At 36.8% G+C, this 25,931-nt stretch overlaps 1 protein-coding gene across 1 annotated transcript; it reads right to left on the reverse strand.

Annotated features, from left to right (window-relative positions):
- Positions 1-314: 314 nt before the first annotated feature.
- On the reverse strand, positions 315-9,147 carry Esm1 (endothelial cell specific molecule 1). The gene is made up of 3 exons (XM_010626860.2): positions 8,520-9,147; positions 5,066-5,215; positions 315-1,576 (listed from the first exon to the last, which is right to left on the reverse strand). Exons 1-3 carry the CDS (start codon positions 8,818-8,820, stop codon positions 1,476-1,478), a joined length of 552 nt encoding a protein of 183 aa, XP_010625162.1. The 5' UTR covers positions 8,821-9,147; the 3' UTR covers positions 315-1,475.
- Between the last annotated feature and the right edge of the window lie 16,784 nt (positions 9,148-25,931).

Consider the following 25,931-nt stretch of genomic DNA (forward strand, 5'->3'; position numbering starts at 1 on the left):
ATGATTTCAAGTATTTATTTTTTGTTGTTGTTTAAAAAAATTAAAAATTTAAAAACAGATTGATAAAGACAGAAATAAAACTCTATAAATAGATGAATATATAGGTATCAATTTTTTAGAAAGATCTAAAGAATGAGTAGACCAAAGATGTGAATCAAAGAAATAAATATTCTGGCCCTCTGCATTAATAGAAGCTTATCTGTGGCAGGAAACTCAAGAGAAGTACTCATCCTTTAATGTGCATGAAAGAGTTCTTATTCACTGGGTTATAAGATTTAACAATTTAAAGAAATCAGTAGACATAGAACAGCTGTCTTACTTTTTATTAAACGGTAATAAATTTCTCCTTTTAAAAGCTTATTGTGCATACATTCAAAGATCCTCCCACACATACATTCACAAACTTCAAGAATAAAATATAGGTAAATGCTGAAGTAATTCTTAAATAAGTTCTTCGTTCCAAATAGAATACTTCTGCAAGTATTTCCTAATAGCATGTAGTACACCATTTCTGTTTGGGCTAAAATCCTCCCAAGCATAGTCTTAATTCCACTTATCAATCAAGTTTGAAAGAAAAAAATATGAAAATAAACCACATTTTAAAGTTGGCATGTTTCTTTCCTGTTGGAAACTGACTCTTTTCCAAACCTCTTAAAAATTTATTCTGTACTTTAAATTTAAATTTTATCCATGTCATGGCATTTTTCTGAGTAAATTCCCTCTATTGCTTATTTTTTGGTATTTTATAAACCCACAGTGATTAAATTTTTCTAGGTTGCTCTTATGTTTGTTGTTGCTAATATTACTATAATACAGTGTTTGAAAGTCATATACAGTTATGCCTTTCTAATCATTTAAAAAACTAAGTTCATTTCCTCAAACGAGTGATAACAAAGGTATGGAAGATGACTTGTACTAACATATTTTTAATAAAAATATATAAATATTTACCTCCACCCCTCCCCATCCCTCAGTAGGCAGAGGCCAGTTAGCTATATCTCAGAGGTGGTATTCTTCAAATCTCTTACAGAAGTGTATGTTTGCTCTCTGCCTTAGATCCATCTATCATATCAAGGGACCTGAGAACTACATTAGCAGCCCTTTAAAACTGACCTCAGTTCAAAGTTGTTGCTCAAATCCCACAGGTTTCAAGCATCCCACTTCCTCAGGGGGTTTCTGGTTTGGGTTTTAACTTTTCCCAAAGTAAATAATAATATCAATAATTAAATTCTATTGAAGCTTCCACAAGGATGATCCAAATATTATAATGCTTCACCCTCACCCCTACCATTATTGGCCATATGCAATTTTATGGATTTTAAGTAGTCGACTTCCTGTGACTGGACCCACCCAAGTCATACTTGACCTCCAAAAATTACGCACCCATATGCTATAATCTAGATAGTTCTTAAAATATTGGCTGGGTACTGAACAATCACTAAGACAGAGCCTTCCCTTGGAAATCCCACCCAGGATCAGCGTGGATTCAACCATTTCATTACAGGAGACTGAGCAGCATTCTTTTTCACAATCTCTTCTGTCACAGAATTTCCATCTCCAGATGCCATGTCATGATCTGAAATAGGAAGAAACACAGATCATATCCAAATATCTGTAACTCAATGATCAAGCACAGTTGTGTTTTGTTCTTTTGGTAATGAAATTTAAAATAAAAATTTTAATAGAGTCAAGATTCTATGGTAACTATATTAAACTACTCTGGATTGCTTAGCACCTTCTAACTTTGGTAAGATAACACCCTCTTAGATTATTTCACTTTGTTATTCATCATCACTTGGCATTATATTCTATGTGCGTCTTTCTTTTTTCTCTTTTTTTTTCTGTATTATCATATTCCTTTAGAATCCTAGCTCCATAAAGGCAGAGACTTTCTTTCATTTACTGTTATATTCCAGCACTTACAAGAGTCCCCAGAACTCAGTAGGCATTGATAAATGCTTATTCAATTACAAATACTATAATGGATCTCTAGGTAAGATTTTTATACTAACAAGTATAGAAGAGGACTCGCTTTTTGATGTGAGTCCAGAAGGTAGACCAAAGGGTAGAACTTTCATAAAAACAGTTCTTGCTTTACACACAGAAATACAATTGTAATGATTAAAATTTTCTAAACTAAAATTTTAGAAAGAGATGTGCTTGCTTTAGCACTGAGAACCCTGAAGGGGAATGATATGATTAGAATGTCCTGGCAGACAAGAACATACAGATTCATGAAACATTCCAGCTCTCGCTCTCCCCTCATCCCACTAAAAAGGCCACTTGTGAATTTATAGTCTTGGGACAAAATAAATTAAAAATTACCAACAAAATAAATAAAAAATTTAAAAATGAGACAACTAGGGTCAGGAAGCCCACCTGCCAACAGTGTTACAGCCAATGACAGGCAGAAAACTGGAAAGGAAAATGTCATGAAACCAGAGTATGAAAGGAACCTCTGGGAAACCTTATGATGGTGAAATTTGGAGCAATTTCATCTGCTCCCAAAGGGTGGGCGGGAGGAAAAATGTTTGTGTGGAGGTGATGTGAAATCTGTGGCACCACACCACTTCCTATAAACTCTAGTACATAGATCTGGGAAGTCTCAGGTCAGGTCAACTATGCAAAACTGAGTAGCGGACCCACAGGCAGCCTCTCCACCATGTTGTTAGGACATGCTGCCTTCCCTTCTGAACTTTAGATTAAAGTTTGCCAAAACCCTGGTCAGAAAAGGGAGAAAACCATTTTTCCCATAGATTTCTATTTCTTTCTTTCTTTCTTTCTTTATTTGGTACCGGGGATTGAACTCGGGTACTTGCGCTTTCAAGGCAGGCCACCGAAGCACTGAGCTAAATCCCCGGTTGTTTTTATTTGTTTGTTTGTTTTCCCATAGATTTCTAAAGAGAATCTCAATACCTAATTTTGGTATAGAAATATTTTTGTGTAACTTATAATGTAATTCCCACCAAGCAATACAGTATCTGTTGCCAAAGCATCTATATAGCAGCCAAGATATTTCATAATCTTCTAGGAAATTGGGGGGAACGATGGGCTCAAGCAAAAGAGACTACACAACAGTCCTCAGCAAAGAGACCAAGAAATCACAGGGCTGCTGTGCAGCAGGAGAGGCACAGGTGAGACCGTAGAAGTCCCTGCATCCTAGTGTCTCTAATGCACCACCACTGACTATTAGGAAGAAGCGAAGGAGTTCTCATACATTCCCCAGACACTCCATCCCAAACACTAACAAAGATTCACAAGAGATGCAAATGTCTCCTGGTGAGAAAGGTTTAGGTTCAAACTTCACTGAGAGGAGAGTAATGCAAAAGTTGCTTCTTTAAAGGTCTTTTTAGCACTTGATTTTAAGAAAGCAAAATGAGCTTCAAATATTGGAGGTAGCTAAAATACAGCAACAATAGCCTCAAATCTGGACTACACAGAAATAACCATTCAAGAGAGAGTTTCTAGGTCTCAGAAAACAGATCACTCAGGTTTCTGGAGAAATGTGAAGAAGACAAATAACTGCCTCATGGGTAGTGGATTTTCAATTAGAGCTAATGCAAATGCTCTGAAACTAGTTGAAGCAATGATTATACAACACTGTGACTATATTAGTTTCTCTGAATTGTTTGCCTTGAAGTGGTTAATTATATGAATTTTACCTGAAATTTTATATGAATTTTTAATAACTTCAGGAACAAGTCATAAGTATTTAAGATATTAATAAGGTCTCAGTTTTCAGATAAAATAATCACAAAGATATTCATCTAATAGGTTAAAAAATGATTTTCATATTATATTAATGTTTAAGGGCACAGCCACAGTTAAAACTACTAATTCACTGAAAAGCACATTTCCTCTTTTTCTTAAAGTGTTTACATCATTTATAAGAAGGAGGCAAAGCCAGAAAAATAAGCATATTTGTCAAATATTCCATATTTAAATTAATTAGAAATGCAAAGGACCAGAAATAAAAACTAAATAAAATAGAGTTGGATCACAATTTATATCTGAGGGAAAGATATATAGTTTGTTGATATTAGCAGTTACTATGACTAAACATTTTTTGGGAGGAGCTCCATTTTTAATTACTTAATTTAAAAATGTTCTATAATAATTGTATATATCTGGGATACAATGTGATGTTTTGCTGCAAGTGTCTATTGTAAAACTATTAAATAAAACAAATTAGCGTGTTCATCACCTCTCATACCATTTTGGGTGAAAATACTGATAGTCTACCCTTAGCAATTTGAAATGTGTAACACATTATTAACTAATTATATTCACCATTCTGTGTAATGGAGGAAATAGCTTTAAAGATATATGTCATTTTATATGTTCCTGTAGTGGTGCACAGCATTTCATATGTTTATTTATTTTATATATGTCATTTTAAGTGATACACTTTCAATTTGATAGAATTCAAAAAGCTTGGCCATTATCAACAAGATAAACAAATATGTGCATAGTGCCATCCTACAGGTTATATATTCCTCACAATCTCACAATCTGTGTAAGACACACACATGGATTTATAAGCTGAAAATGAATATAACTACAATTTCATTCATTTCCCAAATTTTAATCACAAATACTACATTTTTATCTTCTGCACAATCCATAAAAACACATACTTGGAATTATTTCATTTAAATGTTTTCAATTGTTTTTTTTTAAGTTCTCTTTTTTATCTTGACTCTTCAATTTTCTCCAGTAAATTCCAAACAGTACTTTTTTGGTGAAGTTGGACAAGGAGCAGTTTCATCTAGTAAATATATAAGACAGATCACTGAAGAATTTAAAGAACTTTGTATATCTCAGTGCGTTACTTTTGAATTACACACTTCTGGTAATCCATTCTATGTGTCCTTTGTATACCCTGGATAACTTTCTGAGAAATTATAATACATAGTCCTCAAAACTATTAAACTCAACTACCACCTATCTTTTTCCTAAGTAAAATAAAGGAAAAAAGAGTATTAAAATCAGCATCTTATTCTATATACACTGATACCTTACTCAGAGTAAGACTGCTATTGCAGATACCAGAATCTATTCTTACCTGTGTGAGAAACAAATCTGGTGGAAGATGTCGCTGCTGAATATTGGAAGAAGGGAAATGTCAGACACTTGCCCGTCACTCTGTCACACACGCCTGACTGGCAGTCGCAAGTCTCTTTGCATTCCATCCCGAAAGTACCGAAGGGGCAGTCTAAGAACAGAGGAAGGGTTGAGAGAGGGAGTTGCCCAATATGCACGAGGCTCCATCCTAGCGGCCCCTGCCTGATAGTGTTAGGATTTTGTTCAAACTCATGGACCTTGAATATACAATAAAACCCAACACTCAAAACCCAGATTCAGACTAGATAATTAATGGATGCCTCGGGATTTCTGTTATATTGTAAACTCTAGCTTAAAACAACTACTCATAACCAATTTCCTTGGACCAGTCTTAATTCTGTTTTCTGATTGGGTGTCTATAGATTCTCACAGGTTGCCTCTGAAACAGCTCTGTAACAGATGGAAATTGAACAGCTGTATGCATCAGCTCCTCATAGTATTTAAAATATAGGACGCTGTATTTAAATCCACTATATTCACAGACAATTTACTGTTTAAATGTTCAACAAAAGGCTTCAAATTAACCAGGGCTAAGAGAGCTATCATCCTGCTCACCATGAAGCAATCAATCCTCTTTTCTGCTCCAACTCTTTTGATGTTTTTATTCTGTCAGAGCAACAGTTCAGCTTACCTAACTCCCTCGACTATTAAGAGAATTCACTGGTAAAAATCTCTGCAAAGCCAAAATGTGAGGTGATAACTAACAAGAAAGCTCGGGGTTTACATACCCTGAAGATTAGTACACCTACCAAAAACTGGAAGCTTTTAAAGTGTCAAAGTGATTATACTTAGACTAAAACATACTACACGGAGATAAAGGGAAGAACAAAGCCATTTATTAAAAAGGATTGGTTTTTATGACACAAACAACATCTCAACAGATTAACCAATCTTTAAAAGACATAAGAACATATGCAGGGTATTTATTTTCTTGGCATGAAATTGTGACAGTAACTGTATGATCACATATGGGTAAATAAAAAAATTTTGAGACATCTGAATCTTAGCAACCCAATAGCCTACAGAGTGAGTGATCAAGATGGGTGTTCATTACCTATATTTTTAAAAGAGATTTAAAATTGCTTTTTCCTGCCATCCCTTGGATTAGAGAGACCCTGGTTTTTTGCACTGTCCTTTCTGCCAGGAGGCAGAGCCCTGAAGAGATCCTGAAAAAGCTCTCAGTAGAAAAGCAGAAGAGGACTGGAGTTGGACTTTATCTACAGTGAAACTTTAGTTTTATTGAAAGCTTAGGGCTGGAGATTTAGTTCAGTGCTTCTGTTTCCTACCTTGCAAGCTTCAAGGTCCTGAGTTGAATCCCCAATACCAAAAAAAAAAAAAAAAAAAAAAAAAAAAAAAAAAAAAAAAAAAAATTCTAGCCACATTCCAAGCTACACTTCTAATCCTTCCCCTGAAGTATTGAACAGTGCTGGGCTTGTAGTAAGTATTCAATTAATATGTGTTGGCTATCTGATTGTTATCTAGGTAACACAATTACAAATATCTGAATATTTAGAAAAACATCTGGATCTACAGCTAAAGTACTTGATGTTTATATGGGTATTCTGCAAAAAAAAAAAAAAATTCCAAGCTACACTTCTAATCCTTCCCCTGAAGTATTGAACAGTGCTGGGCTTGTAGTAAGTATTCAATTAATATGTGTTGGCTATCTGATTGTTATCTAGGTAACACAATTACAAATATCTGAATATTTAGAAAAACATCTGGATCTACAGCTAAAGTACTTGATGTTTATATGGGTATTCTGCAAAAAAAAAAAAAAAACCTGGAGAATATCTGTACCTAGAGAGTTGCTAACAAAAAAAAAAATCTTTAAAACTAAACTCATCAGTAATCTGAAGGATGCCAAAAAGAGCAATCCAAAATATATTCTTAAATATATCTCATTAACATCTACCTCAATCATTCAGTAGAATACTAGAGTATTAAAAATTTCAGATGCCTTACAGTTTGGTTCTTTATCCCTATGTAATTGTACATTTATAATAACATTTACACAGGCATTTTAATACTAAGAGTAAAAGCAATCCACTGTATATATTTCTATAACATAAACATGATTTTGTTAACCACCACTTCCTCCCTGATTTCCTTATGAAGAATTGTTTTCTTCTCTAATAAGCTCTGTAATGTACAGAAAATACAGACCTTATGTGGTTGAATGAAATATATGTGTGTGTGTTCATGAAAGAAAATGTTCCTTCAATATTCCACCTTATTGGTTATAAGTAAAATAATCTAAGAATAATAAAATTCTCTGAAGAAGTCAAGAATGTATTTTGTAACTTTTCATATGTTTTATAGATGACAAATGATTGATTTATAAATTATAAAATGGAAGAACTCATTTGATTATCTTAATATGGGATACATTCATTCATAAAAGAAAACAGTTGTATTAAAAACATAAAATATTAAAATTATTTAGAAATTTCCTGGAACATTTTACCATTTTGACAGCTTCTTGGCATTATAAAATTGATGAATGGCATTATAGCATCTGTTATATCTTAATAGTAGCTCTTAATGACGAGATTGTAGGATATCTATATATTATTTTTAAATCACCATTCTTTTAAATCTAAACATTTTAAGTGTTAAACATTTTAAACTACAGTCACTAAGTTTCAAATAAATTCTACAGGTGTTTTACTGTATCATTTAATTATAATTTCAAAAATTTCTGAAGTTTTCTGTAAGCCTATGAAATAACCAAACTTATTCTTTACTGATTTATATTTCTTTCCATTTATTTTTGCTTATCCTACACCACCTATTAGTTTTCTAGTAGCCAAATCCCTTATAAACCGGAAAGAAGTTTGTTTTGGACTTCAGAGGACTTTTTTGCAAGAATATGAATTGTTCTGTTAGATGACTTAAACCCACTGTGTTCCATAAAATGCATTAGTGTTCATCAGCAAGACTCAAGATGCTGATCTTGAGAAAGGCTGTCCATCCTATGACCCTTTCAAGATCAAAGCACAAATCCAGGAGCTAGAAATGACTCCAAAAGGTTATCTAGGGGGAACCTCTGTAATCACAGCCTTGCAGAAGAGTGAGCACCTAAATTATTCACAACAAATTACCTGTTAAATTACTAAAGTTTTCCAGAAAAAGAGGCAATACGATATTCCACTTCAACTTTCCTTCTAAAATCTCCTAAACATAATGTGTGTGATGCTGCACTTTCTTCTGTACTCTCTGAGCATCAGTTTCAGTGACTGTTTGCACAACTCTTCTCCTAGCTCTAACTAGAACAGCTGCATGAGACGTGCATTTTCCCTCTTAGTCCAGAAGAGCAAAGCCACCACCTCCCAAGCTGGCTAAAAGCCCTCAGGGAGCCCTGCACGGAGGAAAAGCAAGGGGTCACTCTTTACCTTTGCAGATACCAAACTCGTCACCAAAATCATCTTCCTCACTGTAAAATTGACACCTCAGCCCTGGGCCACATTTCATGCCATCCATGCCTGAGACTGTGCGGTAGCAAGTTTCTCCCAGCCCTGCAGCGCACACCTGGCAGCAGCCACAGTCATCCAGCACTGTCCTTTTGCAGCGCTGGTTGCTTCTGCACTCACTACTGTCACAGTGCTCTGGGCAATCCACTGCATACTTGGTGCTCCAGGCCATGGCCAGGTGTGCAGGTACAAGGAGTGTGGTCAGCAGCAAGAGGCTCTTCATGTTTCCCAGCTGGCTCAGGTTCAGCTCCCAGTGTTGTGGTCTTCACTGTGGGAAGCAGCCGTCCAAAGTGGTAGCTGAGCCTCTCTGCCTACACGTTTATCAGTTTTATACACTGGGTTGCCTGTATGCTTCCCCGTCATCAATTTCCTCAGCCCAGCGGCAGCGCTGTCCTCCTGCCAGCCTCTCTTGTTTTAGTTTATGAAATCCAGGATGAAGGCTGGATTAACACGCTGCTGCCATCCAGGAATTGAAAAGCCCAAGCTGATGTCATCTGTTATGTTTAGATGGTTGTTTTGCATGAAGGCTGAAAAACTCACTCATATCCGTCTCAAGGGCTCAAGGACATCTGTGAAGGGGGAATAAAGAAGGTCACATGCCCCCTTCAGGACAGGAATTGTTCTGACACCAACATATCACTTGGGGTGTAGCATTGTCTCAGAGTCTCACAGTCAGGAAGAAAGTGATAACGACATGAATCATCAAGACTGAAGAAGCTTCTGCAAATAATAGTAATAAGCATTTGGTATTTCCCTGCAATAAATAGCTATGAGATCATCTGGAAGAAAAAGTTGTATTGCGACTTTTCAATACTTAGAAGAAAGAAAACATTCTGATAGATATTTTTTAGATATCCTTTTTTCCTTCCTCTTACTATCCCTCCCTCCTCAAATGTTATTTCTAAAGTAAGTCACATCATATATATCTAAGTCTATCAGGCATGTAGCTGTGTTTCTAGTAAGATGTGCAACTGATGCTGAGGATTTGCTTTAAAATCAATACAAAGAGTCACAAAAGAAGTAAGATCCTACTGGCACTGTTTCTTGGTTACTTGGTTCTGGAAAAACTTATCTGTTGGATTTCTTCTCATGCAAACCTCCCTGGAGAAAAGGCTCATCCATCACCGAGTCTCCTTGTCCAATGATGGAGTTCACTCAGAGCCCTTCCCCTCACCTCCTGGAATCTATCAGATGCCTTGCTAAAACTGCCAAACAAGGCAACCAGCCCAAGGAAACAAAAGAGCCAGCAGGGAAATAGGAACACAGCCCTAGAGAGGCAAGTCACAGGGAAGGGAAAACCCATTTCTGTTCAGGAAATAAGGTTTTCATGCTATGGATAGTCACAGGGTGTGTATTCCACTGGGGAAAACAGAATAGCTCCCTTAAAATATTGACTAGACCAGGGCCTTATTAAGTTAGATTTTTGGGATAGAGAGAACAAGATGAAAGAGAAGAAAGGGAAATTCTTACATGGATTGTAAGGCCCCCAAGCAATTTGTTAAAATAGAAATTAATCCACTATCATTTGGTAAATAAACAATCCAAAGTGAGTTACTCTTGGTCACAAATTAGCTGTGGGAAATCCACAGGACTTAGCTTCCTCTTTTGAGAATTAATAGTGTTAGGCTAGTAACCTCTGAAATCATTGTGCCTCTGGAGGATAAAGAATAGACTCTACTGGATGTAATTTGGTGACTGACCTTTGCAAGTGCACTTTTAGGGGGATGAGCCAGAAACTAGAGTGCAGCGAACTGGGGAGATTGTGAATGAAGGCAAGAGTTTTAGCCTGCAAATTTCCCAAATTTTTCATGACAATCCAATTTGGTGTACTCTGTATTCACCCCCCAGATGCAAGTAGGTATGCAGCAAGTGGAACAGGCTGATATTTTTTTCAGCAGCAGATAACATCTATTGAATACATGTAGTGTGTGCCAAGCACTGTTCTTACCCATTTTACAGGATTAACTCACTTACTCCTCTCCATGGTATTATGAAGTAGCTGTGGTTGTGTCATTTTTTTGAATGAGTAAACTGAGTCAAAAAAAGGTTAAATAATTTTTTCAAGACCCCAAATATCAAAGATAGTCTTGAATCACATCAGTCTAATATTAAAGCCACAAATTCTATTGCTTATTACAATGCAATCATGTTTCCACGGCCAATGACTCCAGAAGCCTGGTTCATAATTTAGGTCTGCACAGGAAAAGGTTTTTTTGTTCAAACTTTGTTGAACACAACTTTATGAGAAGAGAGAGGTTAACCAAGCTAGTGATTAATAATAACAATCTTTGTACAGATCTTACAATGGGTACGGTACTACACTAAGCACTTTATATAGATTACCGCATATTTAACTTTTGAAGCAACATCAACAGCTATTTACTATTCTAGCTCTATCTTAGAGATGAGAAAACTGGTGCCTAGAGATGTTAAATAATGTATCCAACATCACACATAGAAAATGATGAAACAAGAACTGCAGTCCACCAACAGACCCTGGAGACTAGTATAAGGATTTCAAAATCAAATATGTGCAGGTGACACAAAAGTGACCTAGGTGGGTAAAGTGGCAAGCTACTTCAGATATAACTCAAAAGTCGTATTTTATCCCTTAACGCTTCTAAACCATATTGTCATCTTTTGTACACTTGGAACGCACACAAAGTCATTAATACAATGGAGCACAAAGGTAGATGAAATTGAGAATAACTTTAGTAAATTACAAAAAAAAAAAAAAAACCCAGAGAGATGTACACTGAGGATACCAAACCCATAACGATAATCCAAACTCAATACACAGAAGAGTACAAAAAATATGATCAACTGAGTTCATCAGTGAAAGTGTATCAATGAGTTATTTCAAGGGAACCATCAATTTCTTCAAAAATCCAACAAAATCCACTTGTCCCTAAGGGACATCTCTAAGGGAATCTCTAAGGGATTTTTACCTAGTTGTATTTCTGTTTTCTCCAAACTTGGGCCCACATCAATAAATTTCACTAGGAAAGTTAGGAATGACCACACAGGGTTAGGAAATGGAAGCAAGAGTAACAACGGAATCAACTTTAATCTGCAGCCAAAGGGGCAGTGGTAAGCAGAGGAGGCGGGTAACATAAAATCAAAGCTATCCAAATTAGGTGCACATAGTTCAACCTGGTTGGCTTGCTTTGTGCTAACGGGTAGCACATCTCTAACCTTTCTCGATCTGTACATCAGTTCTCACATTAAAAAGCAAGAAAGAAAGCTTTCACATTATCAAAAATGGATGTTTGTGCTAAGGTGGATGCCTGAGTTGCTTTCTCAATGCTGAGACGCAATATGTCACAAACACATCTTAAAGAAGGGAGGGTTATTTTTGGCTCACATATTCAGTTCCAAAGGCAAGAACAGCATAGGGCCTGCCATGGAGGGAAGCTTGTTATGTCATGACTGCCAGGAAGTGAAGAGCAAAGGGATAAGCCAAGGAAGGAGCTATACCTTTCCAGGTAAAGCCCCTAGTGAACTGCCTATTTTGACCAGGACCCACCTCCTAAGAGCACGTTTAGCTAAAACTTATCAGTGGACCAATCTTTTGAAATATGTAATACTCCCATGATCCGATCTCCTTCCAAACCCATTGGACTTTGGGGAGGACATATCAGATCCAAACCGTAATATTCCACTTCTGGCCCCCATGGACTTATGTACCACTCATTATGAAATATGCATGTAGTCTATTTCTAAGAGTCCCCAAAGTTTTAACAATTCAAGCATTGCTGAAAAGTCCAAGTCCAAAGTTTCCTCTGAGACTCAAGGCAAACTCTTAGCAGAAAGCTCCTATAAAAGTAAAAAAGAAAGTTAAACATGGCAGACACACAGTATAGGACTAGGCAGATAGAAAGAAATTGGACCAATGCAAGAGCAAAACCTAGCAGGGCAAATATTAAATCTTATAGCTCCATGGCTAACATCTGAGGCAAGAATTGGAAAAATATGAACTCCAAAATTTTAGGTATCCTCACTCCTACATAATTGCCGTTTGCAGCCCTCATGGCCTCTCCCTTTGTGTGGTTTACCTCACTGACCACAGCATTCTTTAGCAAATGTCCAAGTCACTGGCAATTCTTACTTTCTGGGGTATCCACTAAATGTTCAACTTCACTTTCACAGCTTCGTGAACTGCCCTCTGAGGGGCACACTGCCTTCTAGAATCTGGGTGGAAGCCGCCATGATACCACAACGCTTGCATTTAACATGCCTGTAAAACCAACACTACATGGATGGTGCCAAAGTCTGCTGACAGCTTGAGCAGTAGCAGAGTTCCTCTGAATCTTGGCTGCAGGACCCTCTGAGTACCTACAGGCCTACGCATTGGGATCTGAATCACACGGGACTGGCCCTTCTCCACCACAGCACCCTGGGGCACTCTTCTCAAAGCAAAGTCTTTCAGTGAAATTTACCTTTACTGTTCCATAGCTTGAGGCTTCTAAACCATATTGTCAAGTAGTCACAGCAGAGAAGTGACCTCACTTCTCTGACACAAAAATATCTTAGTCACTTTTTTGTCACTGAAAGACAGTACCTAATACTACCACAATACATATTCTAGTTAAAGGGCAAGAGATGTATTTGGGTTCATACCTTCAGTTCATGGTCATCTGACTCCAAGGCATGAATGGCAACATGGAAAGGCCTCCTACAGAAGGAAGCTTCTTACATCTCTGCCAACAGGAAACACAGAGAAAAGAGAAGAACTAGAGAAGAAGACCTTCCAAGCCAAGCCCCCAATAACCCACCTATTCTAACCAGACTTCACCTCCTAAGAGTACATTTAGCTATAAACTCATCAGTGGACCAATTCACCCATGAATATGGCACCCTCATGATCCAATTACCTTCCAAACATGAGGTTTTGTGGTAACATTTCAGGTCCAAACTATAACAGTAGGTCAAACAAACCAACTCTGGGTCCCAAAGATATATCAAATGGTCTTCTGAAGTGGGCAGAGATGATAAAATCAAATAGCTCTTCAACCCATTACACTCAGTACATTTTAAATGTCGCTGTGATTTTTTTTTTCCTTAAACTTGATATTGTGTCGACCAAGAAAATAATCTTAGGTATTGGGCACTGATATTTTGCGCTTTATTTTGAATGTGTTGTTTGCTTTTAAACAAACAACAAGCAATCCACTTTCTGGTACCCCTTCTATCTCCCTTACACATAAGGGAGGATAAATAAATTTTTCCTACTTTAAAAAAAATAATAACAAGGATTCACTTCTGGATAGGCACAGATGATACAGTCAGAAAATTTCTGGAAAGGTTCCACACCCTCAGTAGATGATTCATAGTCAAGCCAATTGTAGCACATTAGCTGTGCCTTCCTAACAATCTCTGTAAGACTAATTTAAATTGAATGACAAAGCAGACTTGAAGCAAACATTCCCAAGGATCAAATGGAGACATTTATAAGAATTTTTTTAGGTATACAAGATTAGGTTTTCAATTTAGTTTTGCTTTTATTTTTTGGATAGCATCTGAAGTTCTTCCTAATTTGACACCAACTATGACATGTTTGCACTAGTCTAGTGCAAGTTTCAGCACATATTAGGATCTTTATACTTACTAATCACATAAATGTAACCAGTTGATTCTCAGAATCATTTCCAAAGAGTAGTAAGTTATGACAGACACCAACGTGCTCCCTTTCTTTCTCTTTCCACCAAGAGAAGCAAAGTGAGGGCAAAATTCTCGGGCAGGCTAGATTGAGCTACAGAACATATTTCTTCATGGAAATGAAGTATAGATTTCTGGGAAGAGCAAAAGCACCTGCAGATTGAATGGGTTCTGAACAGAGATTCTGATCCCATCGTGTCAGTTCCTGCACAGCTCACCAACTTGATCCTCTTGACCTTTAAGCCATAGAATAGGGAGTACCTCATCCACTCTGAAAAGCTCATAGGAGTTCCCTTAGAGCCTGGGGACCCCAATTACTACATTTGCCAAACAGCTAAGATTCATGGTAGTCCAGGTCAACTGTCCAAGTCCAGCCTGGGGAATTCTTCCAGGGCTTCTTATCCTAGGAACAACTACAGGGGTTGTAGAAACAGTTCTGCCACTACAAAGCTGTATGATCTTAGGCACATCATCTGCCACATCCAGACCTATCCTTTCTCCTTCCTACCTCAATAATGAGCTAAGAGAACTAAACAAAGCAATAGCTCTGAATGCATCAGGACCATTATTCTGATACATCTAATTTCTGAAGATGTGCTTCATTCTCTGTAAGTGAACTTATATCTTGGAGCAAATATTTTTCCAAAAGAAATACCTCTAAAATTCTCTATGTTTCAATTTCGAATAAAGACAATTTTCAAAACTATAGGCCAATTTCAAAAACTACATCTGCTCAGAAGAGTCAGCTGAAGAGCACCTGCTTTCATTAGGCTTCTTTCCTAGCCCCAGGCTCTCTGATTCGTCCTAATAATCAGATTGACACTGTGGGTGGCTGCAATGCCATTACAGCTGTGTAACGGCCAAGAACCCTGCAGAAATTGTGAATGTGAAGGTACAGTACATGGGTGAGTTTGAAAAGTTTAAAACAGGACACCACAGAGCTACAAACCTATATCCAGAATCTCTGAGCGCCCTTCAGAGGACTTTGCCACCACATCCAGATCTTTTACTCCAGTGGAATTTGAGGAAGCTACAAAGTGAGGTTGTTTTCTAGAAACTTCAACTTTCGTTTTCATACTGCTAGGAATTCTTTAAGAGCCTTGAGAACATACGAGGAACTCTCGCTGCTCTATCTTCTCCTCTTTGCCACCAATTCTGGCAGGTTCTAATATGAAGTCTCGAGACACATTTTTTAAATAGATGACTCTTTTTCAAATTAGAGCTCTGGTTTATGAGTCCATCCGTAAGAGACTACAGTCACACACTGCCTCTCTATCTCCAAATGTGGACCCACATTCAAAAGTTGTTCTAATACAAGAGAAAATCAATGTAAATAACAAAAATAGCTCTGATCTTAGACCTAGAAGACCTGAGTTGGATTCCAGATTCTACAATTTTAGATTTCACAAGTCACTGGCCAGCCTTCCGGATCAACATGAAATCATTTTTCCCCTTCAGTTAACATATAAGAAAGAGAAATTCCTTCCCACCCTCAAATAGATGTTGAAAGGAAGATGTAGATCGAAACACTGTTCAATTAAAAAATATCATACAAGTGTAAAAAAATTTATTACTCATTCTATAAAGATGGCATTACCTACCATAGGCCCCATGCATCCCTCTGTTCATTTCACTTTCTTTGGAATGATCTAGTTTTTTATTCACTTAATTCTCAGAGAACCATGATGACCAAGTTTCAAGTGTCTTCCTCAGGAAAACTCCACCACCCTTCCTAGGAGCCTCACCCTGTCACACTGTGGCATGACTGATACTTATCAGCCTTCTCTTTTAGGTTAAATTGTTTTTCACAGCATTAGTTTCTTAAATACCTAAAGTGTTAGTTTAGGCACTGGAAGTTAGTTTGACCTTAGAGTTACAGTATCTGACAGGAGATAACACATATTTAACAAATCATGCTGGAAGTCACTGCTAAGATGTTTGGAATTTTCACTAGGAATTTTGGAACTGAAATTTCTGATTAACACAAGAATCATAAAAAAAAGAGATTCTACTACTTCGCTTTTCTGATAATGCTGCACTTCATTTGCCTAAGCTTCAGTTGACCTCATTTATAATGTAACATTAATCAGACCACCCTCATCAGATTCATCAGTTTGTCAGTAGTTCATGGCCTCAGCCTTTTACATGCTATGTCAGCTGAATAAATGATGCCTTATTTAGAACTCTTAAAGGAATTGGCAGTTTCAAGCTCTTTAATCTACCATTTAAATATCATGGCCCTTTTACTCTTTGCATATTCACAATAAATGGACACATTATGACTTGCTTGCTTTTGGCTGCCATCGACTGTATGAATCTCCAAGCCTTTGACCTGAGAGCTTGGCTTATACTACACTTGGACATACCTGTGACACTGCTCAGTGCAATGTTGAAAGAAGTGCTCCTGACCAACTACATCTGAGCAGCCTGTGGAGATCATAAAAAATGTCACAGCGGGGGATTCCAATTTGATGGGTCTAGGGTGGGCCTGGAAATACAAATTTTTAACAAATAAACTAATTGCTTCTGAGAATTTCAAAACTGAGAAACCTGTAACATCATGCTTTTTTCCTAGTCACATTTTCATGTAGAAGGATTTGTACTTAATAGTTAAACTGGAGATTTCTAACAGGAAAAATTTATCTCTGAGGGGTTGGCTTGAGATTTTTAATTATACCATATACCTAAATTATTTAACATATGTCATTGATTCCAAACCACACAACTATTAACACACATGTTAATATCCATGAAGAGTCAGCTGTCATGATTTAATTGTCAATGAGTATACGTAAATATTAAAATTTGCAGGGTGAGTGTTAATCACTCGAGAAAGACCCAAAGACACCAGTGGGGCTTTTCTATGGTCTTGTGGTCCAGAGGTCAAGTGTCTGTAAAAAATCAGACATGACATTGGTACGTGATTCAAAAAGGTCAGATATGAATATGAGTCATTTTAGAATTATTTTCACCAATGTATTAAATGTATTTTTTACTTCTTACAAATGTACAAAAGTTCTAAATGGTAAAAATCTATGTCTAAATAAGTCTAAGAGTGCTTTCAATAAATAAAAATTCTTGTCATATAAAATTATTATGTCAGAATTTAATCAGAATATTATTTTCCTTCCTTAATAATACACATAAAGTAATGGCCTGTATTACCCTGATGACATTTTAGATTCGATGAAATATGGTATGTATCCATTTGCTTAGCAGTGGAATGTGTTCTGTTTAATCAATCTTTAATCTCCTACTATGACATTACATGATAAAGCATAAGACCTTACTCTTGAAAGCTACCTGACAAACATCATTCAAACTTAATCTGACTAGAGGTATTTTGGAATTAAAATATATTTGTTATAAAACCCAAATTTAATATCCTACTCTCAGTTCCTAAGTGCACACACACACACACACACACACACACGCACACACCACTGTGAGCCTGTTTACACACCACCATTCTCCAGACAATATGCTGAGACTACTTTCCTTTGTAAATATATTTAGGAAGTACTCACTGAATAAAATACCAATGTCCCCGAGAATGAAAGGAATTCAATGTACTTTGACTTTCTGTATTCAAAGTGTTTTCAAGATGGCAAATCAAAATTTCAACCTTCATGCATCCTAGTTTAGAAAACTGGCATGAGAGAGCAACTGTTTTCACAAGTGGATAATTTGGTATCAACCCATACTGTTTTCTAAATATCAGTGCATTCATTTTGCTCATTTAAAATAATGAAACTTTAAATAAGGCCATAAATGATCACTTTCCAAGTACCCCTAGATCCAGATAAGAGCCTATACTAAACAGAGGAAAATGCAGGGTACCAGATACTACCAGGGAATACCTGAGCTGTTTCAAAACAGCTGAAGAGGAAACCACTGAGTAATACTGTTAGAAATGTGGAAAACATGTATGGCATTTTGGACCTGATAATCTCTTCCTAATTTCTTAAAACACACAGAAATGCACTAAGATACAACCAAAACCCACAAAAGCAAAAGCATCCTATGTGGTAAGTCATGAAAGTCATTCATTTGTCAGTGGAAAACTGTATAAAACTGCTGTAGGAAGTTGCCTTTCCTCTTTGAGGGACAGGATACAAGTCAAAGTCATTTTTATTCATTTTTTTTTCCTCGTTGAGTTTATTGGTACATTTTAGGTATATAGTACTGTTACATTCATTATTGGAGTATATACCTTTACATGACAGGTCTTGTTTCTCATTTTTCCCCCTTACCCCTGCCCTCCCTTCACCTCTCCTCCCCTCCCCCTTTACAAACACTTCATTTTCATTTTTTAATTTTCTCCTATTTGTTTCCTTTTCCCTTATTACCTTCCCCCTGCCCTTCCCACTTTCCCTACACCTTTAACCCCTTTCTTCCTATTTCACATTGTCTATTATATCATTAGGACCTTATGTACTATTATAGTTTATTTATACCAGAGAAACTATTTGGTATTTACACATGTGTGACTTATTTATTTCACTTAGGAGTATATCCTCAATATGTATCCATTTTCCTATGAATGAATCTAATTTCTCATTCATTATGGCTGAGTAATATTCCATTTTCATTTAAAAGAACTAAAGACTTAAAAACACAAAGAGCAATCTTTCCTCCACGTAGAGTCTCACTACTAAAGCAATTAGAATAAACAGGTAACCAGAAACCTTTAGTATCTGAAAAGAAGAGCTGGAGAGGAGAAACAGGCCAAAGGTCCTACTTTTTAATGCCGTCACATTATAAATTTGAATTTCTACACATGGATTTGGAGGAGACACAAACATTCAGCCTATTTCAGTGCATAATCAACAACAAATGTGGTCCAGACGCTGACCTGCCTCCCTCCATTTATATGCTTTACTCTACCAATCAAAATATTTCAGTCCTTGAGGCTGAAATGCCAGAGGATCTGTGGTACTGTCAGTGATGTCTGCCAAGCCAGGATTCACCTCTCTTTCAGGGGGTCCTCTGTTCCCCAGTTAACAAAAACTGTTTTATGATCATTGTCATGATCCTCACAGTGCCTGGCTCAGGTCCTAGACATCCAAGAAGCTCAGAATAAAAAAAAAAATTAAGTTTAAATTTAAATTTAAAAAGCAACTTACGAATTGGCAGAACCTCCATGAAGAAATAGCAGCTTCAATAGCAGCCTCACAAATCTAGCCTTCATGTCAGAGAGTGGGATGACCCTCAGCACCCTCAGCTTCCTCCCACCTGTCCAAGGACTCCAGGAGTTAGAGAAGCTGCCATCCTCTCCATTCTTGTAAAAACTAAATACACTAGAGGCCACTGAAACATTACATCAGCAGCATGTAAGAGTTTATCAACTCTTTTTCTTTTCTACCATTATCTTCCCTCTCCACCATCGCTCTACGTGCCCTTCGCTCCTTTGTTGGAAATCAAAGGAAGTGGAAGCAACTGATTTATTTCACCGTAGAAAGCATACACATTGGGGTCAGACTACTTGAGTTTGAATCTTGAGTATGTAACTGTTAACAGTGCTACCACAGCACAACATTAAATGTCTGAGCCTTGATCTACCCAGATAAAAAGAGGGGGGCAGCACAGGAGACTACCTTCTACCAAGTATGGACTGCTGCTTTAAACCCAGTGCCTGGCAGTAATAATCGTTCAGAATATATTGATGACAGCAAGGCCTTTGGGTAGGAGTTCAAGTGATACCCTGCTGCTCTGGTTTGTATGACCTCATGATTTCTGATTTCCTTAGAAATAGATACTCAAATAGATATACACAATAGAAAAATAGAGTAGAGGGTCATGGATTTAGCTTAGTGGTTCTGCTGCCTGCCTCGCAAGTGCAAGGACCCCAGTTCGATCCTTGGTACCAAAAAAAAAAAAAATTCTTGAAAAATAGAGTAGAGAAGTTCCCCAGGAAGTGACAGAAGCTCAGGCTCAACTCTACGCACTAACCCTCTGACATGATTTTGCTTAGGGTGGGAGATGAATGAAGCTTGATTCATATAATAATAAAAATCAATATTATCCCAAATTGACACACAGTTTTAGTTTTATAGACACAGCCCTCTACATGTGGAATGAGCCCTAGCTTTGGTCCAGAGTTCTGGGACCTCTAAGGACTGCAAAATCTAGCCAAAAAGTTGAAGGCCAAGAGTAGGCTTTATTTATAATAGTCCAACAGTTTCCAAGGGAGTGGGACAACAAGACTTTGTACAGTGAGTCATACAGACTCACAGGATCAGAGAAGTCACAGAGGATCAAAAGAACGGATGAGCCTTCCAGCTCACTGCCTCTCTGAAACTAAAAAAACACATTTCACAGAGCTCTCTATAATCTGTTCCAACTAATTTTCAGGGATTGAGTCTAGAGAAATGTTCAACAGGAGACTTAGTTGCTATAGCCACCTGGATTCCTGACAATGTGGGCTTCGGTGGAGTAATGAAAAGGCACATTTTTCTCACACTACTTCCTCTCAAACAAAATGAATGAAAGTCAAAGTTTTGTTTATGATGGAAGGATGAAAGACATAGTTAAAGCAACTTGCAAAGCATTCAGAAATAAATATGGACATCATTAAGCAGTTTGCAATGCATCACAATTAAGTATTACTAATTTATTTGAGGGTATTTACATAAATATTTTTTAACAGACACATATATTTTGCCTTCTTGTTTAATTCTTAGCTACAATTTCATTACGATGTTTTCCCACAGATCCACCGGTGAGGTCACACTAATGTCAAACACGCTGTACCACAACATTCAAGATTCATCCTAAGCCGGGAGTGGTGGCTCACTCCTGTACTCCCAGCACTCGGGAGGCTGAGGCAGGAGGATCGCTGTGAGTTCAAGACCAGCCTGAGCTACACAGTGAGTTCCAGGTCAGTCTCAACTACATAGTAAGACCCTGTCTCAAAAAAAAATTATATATATGTGTGTGTGTGTGTGTGTGTGTGTGTGTGTGTGTGTGTGTGTGTGTGTGCGCGCGCGTGTGTGTGTATATATATATTCATCCTCTTCATTATCTTACTTTGCAAAACAATAGTTTACTAATGTACAGCCATCGTGGCCTCATGAGCTACCATGCAGGTGATCAAAAGAGATCCTGGCTAATAGTATGGGGAATGAGAAAACTGTCCGTGTCTACTGTGGGAGTTTTGCTGCCACCCCCAACTACTCTGAACTTCTGAAGCTCAGCTATCTGGTAAACTGGGGCAAATGGCAAATTAGTCTACATACATCAGATCTAACAGCAGAGTTCATTGGGAAGACAAAATTGGTTTCCTAGTGGCTCATCTAGGTCAGGGCACAGAAGCAAAGCAGACTCAGACTTTGGGCTGTAAGCTTTTCAGCTCCTTCTCTGGTGTGATCACAGACTGGACACAAGAGTAACATGGCCTATCACTGCCTGAACTCCAGCCCTATCCTGCCAGCTCAATCATCCATTCCCAGGAGATGTTGATCTTTCCAGGGATGGGGGCTGTGACTGAGTCACACAGTTCTTGCTGGACTCAGTTTGCTGGGCTAGCAGCATAAGCAATCTAACTTCAGGCGCCTACAGTCTCTTCACCCTGCCCATGCCTCTGTGAGGAGTTCCTTTATGAAACTTTCTTCATTTGGATCACCTCAGCGAGATTCAATTTCCTGCTAGAAACTAATTGGAATGAGAGTTAATGTGTGGTCCAACCAGGAGATGAAAACAACATACTGAAAGAAGTGTATTATGGAATCTTGACCTGTGTACTCAGGTGGGTTTTGAGCTGCCTAGAAAATAATGCCACATGAGCTATTTCTCTAATTCTGGACTTTATAAAAAGATCTGTGAATTATAATTGAATCTAATTATATCAACTCTACTAAACAGTTGCCTTAAAAACACAAATATTATATAAATTCATATATATGTACACTAAAATAAAATGGTGAGAGTTCAGGTATAAACTTTGTGTTTAACAATAATACAAAAAATCCTAATGAAAGAAAACTTTGCGTTCACTAATGAAAACTGTTGTCATTTACTTGTGTTGTCACTTTCTGAAGGTCCTTCTATTTATATTCTGTGTTTGTTTTATTCGTGTCTAACATTTGATTCTCTGTCTATAAAATGGATTTTGGCAGGGACTAAACTTTTGCTGCTAAATTATTATGAACTCTTGTCTTCATAATTCACTTGGCAAAATGCTGGCTACCTATGTCTTTCATTTCTTGTTTTCCAACTGGAAGAATAATCTTTATTTAATAAGTTGAAAATAGAGTTCAAGATGCCAGTTGTTGCCAATAGTTATTATTACTTTAAAATTTGATAATGAAGATATTTCTCCCAGAAAATTATTTTCAAAATAAAATATAGGTTTACCATATGTTGATTTTTGATCCAGAGATTTTTTTTCCAATAATTTTCTGATCCTTTTAAGAGAGATACACATAATCCTTCTCATTACCAGTCTTCTCTACTCTGGATCTCATCTGAAATATCCATGCAACAACATTCTAGGAATAAACAATGAAAAGTGTTCTAGATGTTTAGGGTGAAGAGCTGGCAGTCCTACTAGGAGATTTTCCTTATTCTTTGAATTACAAATTATTAAAACTTTCTTCATCTTACAGAACACTCTGATCACCTTTAGTTGAATCTCAGAATAAACATTTTTGGCTTAAGTTTAGAATGATTTCTTTGCATAATGTCAGCCTGATGCTGAAACCTAATGGCTTGAATCCTATCAAGTGAGCCTTTAGGACACATTCTAAAGTTTCTGACTTCATATGACTTTGTTCTTAAAGCAAATGAGAAACACAGAAGAAATATCACTTCAGGGGTGGGCCTCCTTCCCTAACATCATCCTATTGCATGCAACTTCTTGTATTCTTGCTATTTATTACTCTGGAGATGGAACATATGTCCATGTATATGTGTTACAGCAATGTGTCGGACAAAGGCACAGTACTGTTTCTGGGACATTCATTTCTTTTCTTGTTCTGAAAGGTGTGTAAACTCATTGTAGTGAGACCAGTACTTCCTGATTGACTGTCAAACTTTAAATATCAGTCATTTCCATGCAAGATATATATACACTAGGCAGAGATTCACCTGCCTTAGCGCTTTCAGTCAACCAATTTTGAATACCCCGCCCCACCCCAGCAACAGCAGTCCAGCGCTTCTGGCCTGTCTGTGATCCAATAAAATGCAAATCAAACCATTATCATAGAGCCAGCCTCAGTTAACCGCTCAGAGTAGGCAATGCTTCCATGGAGTGACTTAACGGAAACACGGAGTATTCTCTTGCCAAACTATCTCTGTCATTGTTACCACACCAGACACTTTGCCACTAGAGATGCTTCTTCTGGAGCTTCAGATACTTTCTCGGTAGTTAAGAACACTAAATAAAATGAGAATGCACTGAAAGGTAGAAGCTTAAATGTTCTTCAGCAATAAAATATTGATAGATATTTGCTGATAATGAATCCTTACAGAAGGGAAGTCTAAGTCTTACGCCACATAGGAACACTGGGAGTAGAGATGGAAAGGCTCCTGAGGCCAATTTCATTATTGCTGACCGGTTCTGATGATTCTGATTTCTATCAAAATTCAGGAAGCAGAGAGAAAGCTAAAAATATATGTACTCAAACTCTTTTTATTAAGATATAAATGGAAAGAAATGGATTTTGAACTATTTTTGTTCCTGATGACACACTTTGAAAGAGTGTTTGGAGGATATTAAATTAAAACACAGACCAATTTCACTATTGGCTTTAAATCACATACAGTGAAATTTGCTTGCTATCTTGCATGTGAGGGAAAAGAAAAGAAACTTCCCAACATTCTAGTTTTGTTGATAAAAACAATGAAATTTTCAATTTAGAAGTTATTTTATGTTTTTTTAATTTCAGCATTATCAATTCCCTTGCAAACATTTATTCAGAATTACTCTATTATGTCCCTGGGTCATGTATTTCTGGAGCTGAGAATATTTTTTAAAACTTTAATATTTAAAATCAAGAATTGACAACTATAAGTAAATAATTATGAATATTTCTTCAATCATACGTTTTTATCTTCTTCACAGGAAGTCCGCAAATGTAGTATGGATAATAATATATACAATCTTAACTAAGCACATTATTTGGCATAACTGCCTTGTCATTCTTTTACTGACTTAGCAAGTTTATAGGACATGCCAGATTCTCTGTGGTCAAATGACAGGGTTAAGGTGTCGTATATGTCATTCCCACCTTGATAGGAGGACCACTATTTTTGTTTAGGTTTCTATTTCTCATTGAAGATGATACAAATATAGCTTGGGATATGTCTAAATTGGTAAATGGAAAATCTCATTCCCTTGCTAGTGATTAGTTTGATGTTGTTTCATCATTTACAAGTTACTTTGGTTTTTGTTTCTTTTAATTTTTATCTTTATCAGTACATGTTTGCTTATAGAATGATTACATTCCTCATGGGGAGTTACTAATGTATGTAATATAGCTTAATTCTTTTGACTTCCCATGCCCTCCCTCTTCCTCCTTCCATCTCTTGACTCCCTTTCCATTTGCAAAAGATCTATTTTCCTGTATCATACTATTTCTCTTTTATTTTGCTCTTAAACATATATATTTGGGGTTTCTCATATAGGAGACAAAATGATATATACACTTGTGTGCCTAGTTTATTTCACTTAATATTATGGTCTCAAAGTGCATTCATTTTCCAACAGATGATTCAAATTTATCTTTTTTATGGCGGAGTAGTATCTCCATTGTATATAAATACCACATTTTCTTTATCCTTTCATCTCTTGAAGGACGTATAGGTTACTTCTATGATTTGGTTATTATGAGTTGTCCTGCTATAAACATGTATCATTGTAATATGATGTCAATAATACTTTTGGGAAGATACCTGAAGAATAGCTTAGTTGAATGGAATTTCTAGTTTCCTTGCTTTCTTTTCTTTTAGGAATCCCCATCCTGATTTCTATAGTAGCTGTTCTAGTCTGCATTCTTACCAGCAATGTAGAAGTGTACTTTTTTTCTCCATAGCTTCAGTGATATATCATTATTATTTGATTTCTTGATAATAAGTATTCTTTCTGGAGTAAGATAGACTCTCAGTGCTATTTAATTTGCATTTATCTAACAACAAGAGTTGTTAAACATTTTTCATGAATCTATTATCCATTTACACTTCTTTTGAGAAGTATCTATTCACTTCAGTTGCCCATTTTTTTATTAGATCTTTCAGTGAGGGGGTCTGATTCTTTTTTTAATTTTTTATTGAGTTTATTAGTACATTTAGGTATACCTTATGATCACATTCATCATTGAGAATTTGTACCTGTATATCATATCTTAATTCTTATTTTTTCCCATTCCCCTACTCTACCTTCAATCCCCCCAGCCCCCCACCATATACATAGGCTTTGTTTCCATTTTCTTCTTATTCTTTTCAATTTTTTCTCTCCCTTCTTTCCTTTCACCTACCCCCCACCCTGTCTGATTATTTTGAGCTCTTTATATAGTCTAGATATTAGTCCTCTGAAGTAGCTGGCAAATTTTCTGAAAGTTGTCTCTTAATTCTGTTGTTTGTTTCCTTTGGTGTGCAGAAGCCTTTTAATTTTATATGATTCCAGTTGCTGATTCTTGATGTTATTTCCTGTCCCATTGTTTATTCAGAAAGTCCTTG

Source organism: Fukomys damarensis, unplaced genomic scaffold (assembly GCF_012274545.1).
Source record: "Fukomys damarensis isolate Sample0158 unplaced genomic scaffold, DMR_v1.0_HiC HiC_scaffold_1, whole genome shotgun sequence".
In the NCBI taxonomy this organism is placed as follows: Eukaryota; Metazoa; Chordata; class Mammalia; order Rodentia; family Bathyergidae; genus Fukomys; species Fukomys damarensis.